Source organism: Pseudopipra pipra, chromosome 3 (assembly GCF_036250125.1).
Source record: "Pseudopipra pipra isolate bDixPip1 chromosome 3, bDixPip1.hap1, whole genome shotgun sequence".
NCBI classification, from domain to species: domain Eukaryota; kingdom Metazoa; phylum Chordata; class Aves; order Passeriformes; family Pipridae; genus Pseudopipra; species Pseudopipra pipra.
This window is the reverse complement of record NC_087551.1, coordinates 21,914,535-21,927,488: the sequence shown is the minus strand read 5'-3', so window position 1 is coordinate 21,927,488 and position 12,954 is coordinate 21,914,535. Positions and strand designations below refer to the sequence as shown.

General features: G+C 38.1%; 1 protein-coding gene across 1 annotated transcript in view; it reads right to left on the bottom strand.

Moving 5' to 3' along the window:
- PTPN14 (protein tyrosine phosphatase non-receptor type 14) overlaps window positions 1-12,954 on the bottom strand; it is a 112,955-nt gene that overhangs the window by 22,835 nt on the left and 77,166 nt on the right. Inside the window, exons 7-12 of the mRNA XM_064648244.1 lie at window positions 12,108-12,195; window positions 9,602-9,690; window positions 7,935-8,022; window positions 7,191-7,273; window positions 4,839-4,896; window positions 1,499-1,577 (exon numbers count right to left, since the gene is read on the bottom strand). Of these exons, the coding sequence (XP_064504314.1) occupies window positions 1,499-1,577; window positions 4,839-4,896; window positions 7,191-7,273; window positions 7,935-8,022; window positions 9,602-9,690; window positions 12,108-12,195 (485 nt within the window). The remainder of the gene's footprint in view (window positions 1-1,498; window positions 1,578-4,838; window positions 4,897-7,190; window positions 7,274-7,934; window positions 8,023-9,601; window positions 9,691-12,107; window positions 12,196-12,954) is intronic.

Genomic DNA, 12,954 nt, shown 5'->3' with positions numbered 1-12,954 from the left:
GTAAACCTCACAACAGCAAAATATGGTAGTTCAGATCCTTGTGGGAGACATGAAAGGGGAAAGAGAGGAAGCGTTTTTGCCTGAGGTGGCAAGGAATAATAAAGGGGCATCTCCTCTCTCAGCATCCTGGAAGGGTTCACTGCTGCTGACACCTTAAAAATCCAGTGCTGCTAGCATATGGTTAACCTAAAAAGTTCTCTTATCTTTTCTGTTGATACGCTGCTGTCTGTGATTCAAAGTAGCAGAGGACTGGGGAATTAGAAATCCTACTTCTGACTAATCAACAGTTTTGAGGATCTGAAGTATGATATCACTTGGGTAATCAAAGCTCAGGGGAAAAAAACAAAAAACAAAACAAACAAACAAACAAAAAAACCAACAAAAAACCCCCCCAAACCCAAACCAAACAGCAAACCACCCTACAGAGGTGCTATAGAATATTAATAATTCAGCAAAGCATATTTGTGAGGAAATCTAGTAGTAAAGACCATATCCTGGATCACAACTTTACTTCAAGACTATCCATGTTGAAAATCTTGTAACAGCTCCCCATACTCTGAAATCAGATAGTTCTCTGACAATATAGCAAAGTCTGTGGTAAAACTAAGGGAACTTGACAATTCTTCTAAAATTGAGAATATCCTTCAGAGCCTCACCTTCAAAGTAAACAGTAGTAGCTGCTAAATCAAGTCTACTGTATGCAAGGAACTATAGTGAATGTCTCCCCTTAAAACTTATCAAATTCTACCTTAAAATTAGTCAGACCACCACAACTCCAAAACACTATCAGGTATGACAGAGACTTTCTCTGCTGGTGAGAGCACTTCAACTGTACCTCTCATGAACTGCAAAGAACATTAACCTAACAGACCTGGCTACGTATATTCCAGAAGCTGGGGTAGGTTAAGGGTGTCAGACTGAAGTTGTTTAGGGGCTAGGCTCCATTTCCAGACTTGATCAAAGTAACCTGGTACAATCTCTTAAAGAATTTATTTGTCACACAGGGGCATAAAAATAGTTAACCCTCCTTACGTTTGTAAGGCTAACAATGCAGGCAGATGTTGGTGAAAAACTAGCAGAAAAGATTATCTAACGATATCGTTTCATGGACAGGATGCTATGATTTCTCCTACAGTAAGATATTTGCTTTATTCTTTTCCCTCACTTGGTTTCTCTCCCTGGCCCCAGCTGGCACTGCCTTTGAGTACAGCCATCATACTCCCTCTTTAGAAATTATTTTTTTCAGCTCACTGAGCTGGAATACCAAGTTTAAGGTCCATATAATCATGCACAGATATTTTAGAGAAATTTGAAAACTGAAATTGGACTTTAAACAGAAGACTTACTGCATCATTAACTATAAAACTGCTTGTTCTCTTGCAGCAGCAGCTCCCATTTGACCATGATGGCATTGTAAATCTAGACATAAGGGTTAGGAGCTTCTTTGCATATGCATAAAATTGAAGTCCATTAAAGGAAAAATTTACGCTCCAAGTACCTTGTGAATTATGTGTTTCAGTGTAGTGTTCTCCACACTGGACATGCATAGGAGGCAGTATAAAGGGATGTTGTCTTGGCTGAAATAAAAGCACAAAGAAAAAAAAAAAGAAGTATTAGAACTTCATTCGCTACCATTTCTGCAATGGAAACAGGAAAAATGGTCCTATGCCTTTTCCACTGAATACTGCTCTTTCTTACCCAGCCAAAGGCACATGGCTTGGCAGTTCTTTATAGAACAGAAAATAACTTCTTGTAAATTGCTTGCTAAATTTTGTTATAGAGCCCAAAGCTGACCCGACTCCTTTAAGCTCAATCACTTCAAAAAACAGCAGCCACACTTTCAGCTCTTTTAAAGTTTTTCAAACTTTTATTAAAAGCCCTTGCCCTTGAAGAATTAAACCCAAACAAGACAGACATCTAATCGGGACAAAAGCAGGAGACAGAACAAATTCAAGGACTTAGAACACTGTTATACAAGTGATAGACCACAGATGGACTTAAAATAACTGCAAATTACACGAACATCGGATCCCCTAGCTAATGAATTAGAGTGTTCCGCCAATAATCTGCACTGTAACAAGTTTTTTAAGTCTCAGAGGGTGCGATTCAGCATTAAACCAACAGGATTATTTGCAGAAAAATAAATCAGAGCTGATGCCATATTGACCAGCTTTGTCCATTGGTAAATCAATGTGTTTGGCAATCGCATTTTGCAACCTGCACTGCTATGTCCTGCCTGATGTCACTGAGCAAAGTTTACAAAAACATATTTCAATTTATGGAGTAAGCAGAAGGAGAAGGAAGGCACTGCTGTCTCATGAATGTATCTTCCTTAACAGCAGAATAAGGGCTTTTTATCCAGGCTGATTCAAGTAGTTCAAGCTATTAAGGAATACCGTGAATGCCCAAGGCAAAAAACCTCAACAAATAATAAATGAGCATAATGTAAGTTTGCTAGTGAAGAGGGGTGGGGAAGGGGTTAAATTCACATTTTCTGTGTAACTGGTGAGAAGGAATGAGAATCAAAGATACTGAGCTCACATATGAATCCTTGCATAAAAAAAGCGCTGTGTTAAGCCAGAACTGGAAAACGACAATATTTCTGCTACAACAATCACTTCTGATTGTACTCTTGCTGAACAATATGGGCCAAGGAGCCTGCTGTTGACAACCTTAGTAGAGGAGCTGAGTCTGGAACTAAGCAAGATGTTGGAAAACCTAACAAATGGAGGGCAAAGGAAAAGTGCAAGGAAAGAGAAGTGACTTCAGATGTATACATCCAAAGCAGACAGTTTTCTTTGTGATAGATGTTATGAAAGGTATCTGCAAGAAATTGGGGAATTTTTTTTTGAAGGCCCATCTGCCTCTTCTGATAAAAGAGAAGAACCCTAAGGTCTGCAGAATGTCAATATCCAAATTAAGGATCACTTGGATTTTTTTTTAAATCAGGTAATTAAACATACCATCATATTAAGATCTCCTACACAGAGGGGGGGTTTTGCTGGAAAACCAGCACCACTGGGTAGCCTGACAGGAAAAAAGAGACACCATAAAATGATTCTAAAGTAGTAGTTAAAAAAATACAGGTTCAGCATGATGCCAAAACCATTTAAAGGGCCTTAATCTGAAAGTAATGAACATGATCCCTAGTGAAGTGGCAGTGCCTCACCTCAAAGATTCCACTTCATTTCCCATTTCTGCCTATTGATTTATTGCCATACAAGACAAATGAATAGGTAGGTGTATGAAGGTATGTACAGTGCAGACAACAGTCAGGAGGCCTTTTTTTTTCCTCTTCTAAAGAGAACTGTTCCAACAAGTTAACAGAACAATTATGAAAAAGGCGGTTGAAAGTTCATCGTGAGCAGGCAGCAGCCCAGTTCATTTTTCAATTGATGAGCCCACATTCCTCCTTTTGATCTTCCTGAGATTTCAGGGTTTTTAAACTTGTTGCATGCTTATGTTCAAAACGAAGTGGCAGCAGGATTTGAAGCAGATTTCCATTTTTCATATATAAATATAGAAAGCAGCTCACTTTTTCCCCTTGTGATATATCTGAGGCCACAGCATAAGAATGCAAAGCACATTTCCTTCAGCTTTTCCTAGTTATTTTCAGGGACCAAGCTAGTAGATACCGAGAATACTGTGACTATGCCTCCAAGAACACAATATATAGCCCGTGTATCACATCATGACACCTTAGAAGCACGCTAAGAATGGAAGGACAAAGAAATCTGGAAACAGCTACCACAGCTTTCCTGCCAGTGGCTAGGAAACACAGAATGCACCTTTTAGATCTATTGGCCTGTATATATATTCACACAAGCAGATGACCTCTGTTGCAGTCCGCAATGATAAAACTACCCTAATATCAGTACCCGCTTAAGCTTAATTTTGGAAACTTTTCACAAGCCATAACCATGCTGTGAGGATATATCAAGAAAACACTTCTGCCCACATGAGCTTTCTGCCATGCAGAAATAGGCTAACAGAGTTTTCATTCTGGAAAGGTCTACAAAGCAGGTATAACCTATATGAGACATAAAAAGTGGCAACCTGCATAGAGATAATATTGCCCTCTGTCTAAGGAACCAGCAGTGCCACTGGTACAGAAACTCACAATCTGTTAAATAAGAGCAAGAAATACTGACACACTAGATGCTAGAATTTAATAAAAAAAAAGAGCATTTTTAGAACTGATTGTGGCAGGGGGGGAAAGAGAGACTCCCATGTGATTTTTTTGGTAAAGATTTCATGAAAAAGTTACCCAGTTTTGTCAGATTTCTAGTTTTTCTGGAGATTAGTTAAATGGAAATAAGTACGATTTAAGAAAAGCTCTGAATTCCAATCCTTACTGAGTATATTAGCTTAACTTAAATTAACAGTAACTTCACAGAGAAAATAGGCTCCTAACCCAAGAAGCTGGTAAATTGTAAGTAGTCTTTACACAAAAACATGAGGAATTGAAAAAACGTGAAATGTAACATTATGTAAGGGCTAGGTTTTGATGCATACAGCACAGGACACTTCAAATTCTTTCTAGAGGATATCTACATATTGAAATAACCTCAATCCAGTAGAAAAGATGTTCAGTTTCTGCAGGGCAAATGAAAATATAACGCCTTGAAGACTGTAATTTTAAATACTCAGTGGTGATATTATCCAGTTAAACTAATCAACCTGGGCAGCCACACCCTTGAAACTCATTCCAATCATATTGCCTAAAAGAAGTGAGCTAACGTGCTTATTTGAAATTTAGAAAGTACTTCATCCTACACAATGCCTCATCCCATCAGAAATTATATAGACATTCTGAAAGGTCTCACTGTGGCACATACCAAAGATGACCTACTCCAGGTGGGCCGTCGTCGGATAGGGGGAGGAGAACTTGATTGTCTGCAGAAGAAAAAGAGAAATAATAGAAACTACAACACTTCAATTCTGAGTCAAGAATAAACAGGTAAAACAAGACATGAACAATCTGTAAGTATTGCTTATTAATGAGATTTTTAGATACACGAATAAATGAAAATAATTCAGGTTCTTCTCTAAATATGGGTAGTATTCCAGTTCCAAACTATACATGCCTTCTGTTCATTATCCCGTTTGGCTTACTTGGAAACAAGAGAAAGAATGATTCATTTTTTAGACCAGAATTTAACAAACAAGTCTCTTAAGCAATAAAAACTGAACATGGCACACAGGCAGTCTCAGATGACTTAAGGTAAACATTTAAAACAGTGACAATTTTATGAAATTGATAGCAATCACTCAAGAGCAATGCACATAGATCAGGAAGAAACAGAAAAAGCAACTTTTAGACAATACTAGCAGAGCCACATACAATGTTAGAGTAGCCAGGTGCAGTGGAAGGAACAAGGAGTGTAGGAGATAAAAAATATGAGAAAGGGAAAGAAACAAATTGAAGGAGGTAGAAATATAGTGCTTACGTGAAGAGAGGAAAGGTGGAATTTGTCCTCTTACAGTTTCTGATCTGGTGAATGATGTTATGTGCGATTAGAGGAAAGGCACACAGGAAAACAAACAACTCATTTTAACACAGAGAGCAGGAAAATTATTTGGCTAGAAAACACACACTGGAATATGCTGTCATCAATATCTGTGGCTCTAACACCGAAGCTTATATCACATGAGACTGTGGTAAGGAGAGCAGTTCTAATGACAAAAACACATTTAAATTCTAGTTATTTCACTCAGTGACCTCATGACATTCCTTATCTTCATTAGTTTGTGAGTTGCATATGAAGCTGCTACATACACCCAGTTCGTGGTACCCATATGCTTAGGGCTTAGGGATTAGAAAGAAACATGTTCAAAAGCTATTGCTTCTGCAGTCTGTATTATGACTGGTAAAAAAATAGTTCTCCCTGTTTATCCCAATATACAGTGTCAAAGGGGAAATATCCCAAGATGACAGATTATGGTATTTTGTTTTCTTTCTTGACTGTCACGGGGGAGACAATCAGGATCTTCCTTTTTATTCAATCTCTTTGGGACCATTAAAATTGAATTTAGTATTGGACTACTGAAATCCATTATATGCTGCTAAGAAATATCTTTTCTGGTCTTCCACTCACCTCCCAGGAACTGTAAGCACCATGTGAAATCTAATCAACATCTCTTTTCTGTAACTGAAAAGATCACTCAAAACAATTCGCCTCATTGGACTCTCCTATGCTTTAACTCCCCATATGTTAATATAATGTGTGCACACTTAATATTAGAAAGCTAGACCTTCCAATCTTCTCTTCATCATTTTGGCTTTATTTTCCAACAGATGGCATTACCCAGTCGAACAGATGGGAAGTCCAGGTCTAACTAGAGTTGTTGATAGAGATGAGACTTCTTCATATCTTTCCAGCTAACTAAGATGATAAGTTTTGCAAGAATTTAATGTTCTGTGCCATACACACCCAGCACATCATGAAAACTTCTCAAAACTCTAATATTTTGAAAGCTAAATTTATCTCAACATAAAAAAATGTGTGCTGGTGTAAATGAAACAGCTAACAAACAGACATTGACTTAAAGCTAAAGCCTAATGAATCCTCCTTCAGAGTCCACCCATGTGAGATGACTAGCTCAAAGACAGTTCCTAAGAAAGTGCTCAAAGTAGAGCCTAAGGGAGACTTCAGGTTTAGACTTACAATCTCTGCTGCGCTGTGCTAGCACAGCTACGCAGATTAACGTGCCCAGGTGTCCTCCCTTTCTTGGGACACATAAGAGGCAGATAAATTATACTGCCCAAATTAGAAGATGACAACCTTTCCACTGCCCTTAGCTGCTAGATAAGCAGTGCATCTACTACTGCAACTCACATTTTGACATGATAACATATGTCACCTTTCACTCCAGTTTATACTAATACTCTGAGTTATAAACAGCAGAGACCAAGGCCTTCAACTCAAGATTCTCTGTAGGATTTGGCTGCTTGGGGAGCATCAAAGCCTCACAAGGCTCAGAATGAAATTTCATTTCCAATTGTTTGTTCTTGCTGTTGGTTAAAACAAAACAAGAAAAAAAGGGAAAGGGGAAAAGAATACCTGATATAAGTGACTAGGAAAAAAAAAACCAAAAACCAACAAAACCAAACAAAACCAGACATGCCAAAACTCAGATCAATTCCAAAGCAGGGTGTCAGGAAACAACTCTGAAGAAAGAATACTCACTCTGTGCAGATTTTGTTCTGTTTGTAAAACTTGTGTCTTGATGCAAACAGGCGTGAAATATATTTGGCATTTTCAAGATCGTCCTTTAAAGACAAGAAGAAAATAGGGGGAAAAAAAATTTATTTTGTTACTCTTACCAAAAAGTGACAAAGAAGAGTTTAAAAAATCCAATTGCAGGAATGCTTGGTAAGATCCACCATGTACAGAATGTGTCTGCCAAGAACATGTCTAGTGCCCTCAAGAGCATTCAAGGCATTAGATTACTGAAATACAGTGGCGTGCCTTTACATGCTGCCACTTCGTGGCTAAGTCACAGTAGGAGGGACAACAACAAAAAAATGGCTCAAGCTTGCTGGTCCAGTTTCTACACTGGCCTTGGTTCAGGGAGATGTGGAGTGATTTTAAATAGCACAGAACAGCAGCACAGCCCTCTGAGTCCCAGTATGTGCACACATGGTGGCTTATGCCCAGTTTCTACAACTGCTTATGCTGCTGTACTTATGCCATTCAAAAAGCACTTCAGTTTTTTGCAGACTTCCCAGCACACTATATTTCAGGATGCTTGGAATAGAATACTCATATTGTTACCTAAATGAAGTTAATTTCACACTCTGCATAAAGTAAAATGTGAACTGTAAGGGGGGTGGTGTTATGCAAGTGAGCCTCTCTAGGAAAGTGGAATTTTAAAAGTTTATTTTTACATAAGTAGCTTTCTTGATGACACTGATCAGGTCTTTTTCTTACTGTGTGAAAGAGCACATTCTCTTCTTTGTTGATCAACTCTAGAACAATCGAAGACTTGTTATGTGATATATTCCCAATGTCATTCCACCTGTAGAGTAAAAAAAATGCAGTAGTTTGCCAACACATACATTCAAACATTTCACAAACACATTAAGAATCCCTTAGTCAACATCAATCTCATTTTATGGGAAAGCTTTTCAGTAGCTCTTTGGTGAAGAAACATGGTCAGGAAAATAAGGAAGTCATGTTCTGATTAAAATGAAAGGATATTCAGCTCTTAACCCAAAGCAGGAAAGTCAAAAGAAGACTCACAATAGAAGACAGATCAAAAATACATTAATAATAAACATTTTACTGAACTGTGGCATTTCTTAACTGATTGATTTTAGCCACGTGTAATAGAATTATTTTTTTAAGTGCCATTCCTCTCCAAATGCTGTTTCCAAGTTTCATTAGGTGCCAATTCTTGCTAAAGAAGGTTAAGTTGACAACATGGCTATGTAGGCTATGCATACCATGCTAATACTCTGGTTTTATGTTTGCAATCTTTTCTTTTTTTTCCCAAGTAATTGTCAGGTTGCCCAAGATCAGAGTTATAATCTTCTTACAAATAGCTGACAGACATTTGCGTACATTGCATGCAATCCATGCGGATGGAAAGGACTTGTTTGTTCTGTTTGCAGCACGCATTCCTCTTCATGTCATGGCAGGATGCTTGAAGTGCATATTTCCAAACAGTAAGAATCCCAGCACCAACTATAATTTTTACATGTAAAGAAACTTTTTGCTTTTGTCACCTGGCCCAGTTAAAGGATTATCTAATTTCTTCTAAAAATTAAATATGCAAAGCATCAGCTATGTGGAAAAGGGAGCCCTAACATTTTTTAAGCTGACTACTGAAAGCCCTTTTAAGGCAAAAAAACCCAAACCTGACATTCCAGCTTAAGTCTGATACAAGCCTTAGCTACTGACTGAAAATCAGTGCACCTCAAAAAACACAAATTTTTTGGTTGCACAAAATTCATACTCTAGTAACAGGGACTAGTAAAAATCCACTTCAAGCAAATAGCAACAGTAATGAAAATACCCACTGGAACAGTAGCAAAGAAGAACGAAACTATCATGGAGATTTCTAGTAACATTTTCATACAGAACAAACCCACACAAGAAAGTTAATGGAAAGACTTAAGCGATTCTTAATAACCAAAATAAACTGCAGAAGAAGTGTGACACAGCCAGGACTTTCAAAATTACAGAATGAGAAAGTTCAACTTCTTTTCAGTGGAGCACCTAAATATGGCAACCAGATTTCCAAAAACGTTGAGCTCCTGGGCTGCCAGCTGTGAGGTTTAACAGATTTGCATTCAGAAGCATCAAAGAAGCAGACATAAAGACAAGAAAAGAAAAGGAATCAAAGCCTTGTAAAATAGAACAAGATACACGACAGGCAACTACAACTTTCTTGCCATTAAACCCATTCACAGACATCAGGAATTGTTCTTTATCTCATCTCTTATGGCCAAGAGACCGATCCTGAAAGAAGCGAGGTGACTACTCCTTAGTTAGAGGATTGGCACTACTAAAGTCACATATGTAAGTCAGGGAAAAGTCCCACACATGGACCTCTGGAAAGAAACTGTTTTAAGACAGAAGACCCTAGTTTTTACCTATAAATCACAGTTGTCCTGCCAGTTCTGTTTTTTATGAAGATTCCCATGAAGAAAATACCAAGGTGTATGTCATTTCCATGATTATCCTGCAGAGAAAGGATAATATATTTAGTTTAATAAAGAGACACATCAATATATGTATAGGAATGCATGCTGAACTACCAAAGAGAAGCCCTTCTTCAGTATAAATGCAAGACTAACCCTTGACTAACATATATTTTGCTGTTTGATTGGACTGATTTTTATTATTTCAAAGCAGTTAACACTTCAGTGGATTCATTCTGTTGATTAATGAAAACAGAAGAAGGCTAAATGAGCTCAAGGTTCTCCTTATCAAACACCAGGCAGACCACAAACTGGCATTCATTGTATAATACCCAACATCCCCTACCATTGTGATTATAGCTGTCTAGAGCCCCTGTGAATACCAAAAGCAACAGTCCTTTCACATTCATAGTATTTCTCCAGTCATCTGTTAAAACATGTAGAGATTTCAGAACACCACACCTGGAGATGGAATCCCTCTCAAAAGCTCTACCTTTCATGCTTCCTCCTTTAAGTATTCTGTGTAGATGTTGTTCACAGCATGTCACCATAAAAAGTACTTGTATATCTATACAGATACATCCTCAATTGACTTTCAATTGTTGGGTTAAATATTCAACTGCATACACCACATAAAAACAACACAAGAACAGTGGACTTTGAGAAGTCCTATTTCTCTCCTATTCCCACCTGTCTCCTTGTGGGCTCCTGTTTGAGAACCATGTGTTCCTGTTCCATTTTGCAATCAGTTTTCTTAAAGCAGCTTATTACTGTTGACAAAGAGGTTTTTCTACATTTTGTACATTTATCAACAAAAACTCACCCTCAGCTGCACTTATAGTAATTGATTCATACTTTAAAGTGGTAAACAGAAATCATGCTAACACAAAGAGTGTGGTTAAAGAACTGCTAGAAGAAAGAATATGAGAGAAGTTCATGCACTATGCATGCACGTGCTGCAGAAACCTGCATTTTAATAGATCAGACTACAGCTGTTCTCCTGGCCTTGCTGTACTTGATCCTCAGAAGGCAATGATAAAGTATCTGCACCTGTTTGTAACTACTAAGCATTAGGCCTTCTACAAACAAAGAATGGATGCCAATTTTGAAGCCCCAGCCTGTGCACTGACTCTCCATGCTGAATATGCTAGCTTCTTCCAGAAGACTGCAGAGAGTCTTCAGTTTAGTCTGATTAGAGGGCAATATATTCTTCTGCCTTCTTGCCAGAAGCAGCTTTAGAAGGCAAAAAGATTCAGAAGATGTTGGGGAAAATGTATGTATTTATACATATATAAATACACATACATATGTGTGTGTGTGTGTGTATGTGTGTATACACAAATATCTATATAGAAAAAAAGAGAAATGTATTTCTAATAGCATTTTCTACCAGGGAAAAGAGAGAAATCTTTCATTTTTCCCTTTGAAAGCAGTTTTATTTTTCTCCAAGGCCAGCACACTGCTCTTTGATACAAGGCTAACATCTTCCCACAACTTTGCAGAGCGCCCAGTATACTGTTCATACTTACCTTACTGACATGCAGTAATATCTAATGACATTTCCAACACAGAAATGTCTTTTGTAGTAGTGTGTGGCATTATTCCAAATTAATCTGAGGAAAACATTGATTTCATTCATTGATAATAAACATTCCAAATCTTTTGTTGTTGGGTTGAAGGTTTTTTGCGTTTCAGCTCCCCCCTTTCAGGCCAATTCTTAGACTGGTGCTAAAGGACCAATTTTGACTTAAGCAGAAAACTTGTTTTGTTTGGTGTGTGGCTGTGCTTATTTTTAAATTCCTAGTTATCTTTAACTAGCAGAAAAACCACTCAGAGTTCACCACACAGTGGCTGGGTTGGTTCACAAAGAGAAATGGGTCATGTTGGGAACAGCAGTTTTCAGTTTCTCAGCACAACTTTATCATGGCACCATGTTCTCCATAAGGCCAGGCAGTCAGACTATCCATGGCAGAAAGGGGTTTCCAGTGAAGCGAAAGTGAACTGCAAATGTAAAATAATCCTTGAAATTCCCCCTTAATTATACATGTGTGGAGGACCTGTGTGCACATCTAAGACACTGAGGAAAGGTGATGTTAATGCTTGGTAAATAGTGACTTAGAAAGATATGAGGTGGTCTCATTTTCCTATCCTGTTAAAGACCAGAGCTGAGGTTCATTTGCCGCTCTCCAACAGACAACACTCAAAATAAAAGCAAGGAGCACCTCTATTTTCCAAGTGAGAAGGCCCAAGCACATAGCAACCTCTTCTGTGACAAGGATTTTCATGAAAGAGAAGTAACACTACAGACTGCTGCAATCTCCATTCAAACTACTAGCAGTCATTTCACCCTCCAGAAGAGTGAAACAAGTCCTGTCTCTTTTGGACAACATTACAAAGGTTGCTGCAGAGTTCTGCATCATTTGATTCAAAGGTTCCTTTATAATATACACTAACATACCTTCACAGGGAAAATTTCCTGTCCAAACCCATCCAGACGTTCCACTTCATTGATGTACATTAACTCAGCCTCTGCTGCTGTAATGCCACTGCAATTAGATTAACAAAAGGGAGCAAATAGGTCAATATCACACACACATAAAGAAATACTAGTGAAAAAACGGGAGTTTCACAAACCACCTGAGAAGACACTTTGGAGATGCTGTGTAGAAATGCACAACACAAAACCAACTTTCAGCACTAGGATCATAATCAGCAAGGGGGGAAATTTTACTAAATGTCACTAAGATAAGGTACAAAGCACAGTTCAAATTACAGGAGGAACAAACTGAACTGACCACATTATTCAACTTCTGTATGCATCAAATCTTTTCCAGGCTTTATCAGGCCATTGCATCAGGTTGTGGATAGTTTTGGATGGCTGATTTGAGCCACAGGCGCCCTAATTTGCCTGAAGAGTATATAAGGCCACTGAAGTTTCTTAAAATGACTTAAAAGGAAAGATACACATTTTCAAGTTGGCTGTCCAAAAACACAGGCACTAAATCCAAAAGTTAAACAGATTCTCTTTTGTAGGAGAGAACAAACCAGCTGAAAAGTTTTACACACATGTCTACACATGCTCCTGTCACAGCTCAGGAATTCAGAGATTTCAATTCTCAAAAGCAGGTCAGAATAGATTGCAGGTTTAAAGACCTTGCTCCAAAAGAAGGCCACTATTAATTTTTCTCCTCTTTGCTACTCCTTACCACAGCTTACAAACAGAAATATAGGGCCCAGATAAATACCTGAGAGAAAGGAGGTGGAATATGATCTACCTGATGAAGTGAGGGGAAGTATTTCTTTGT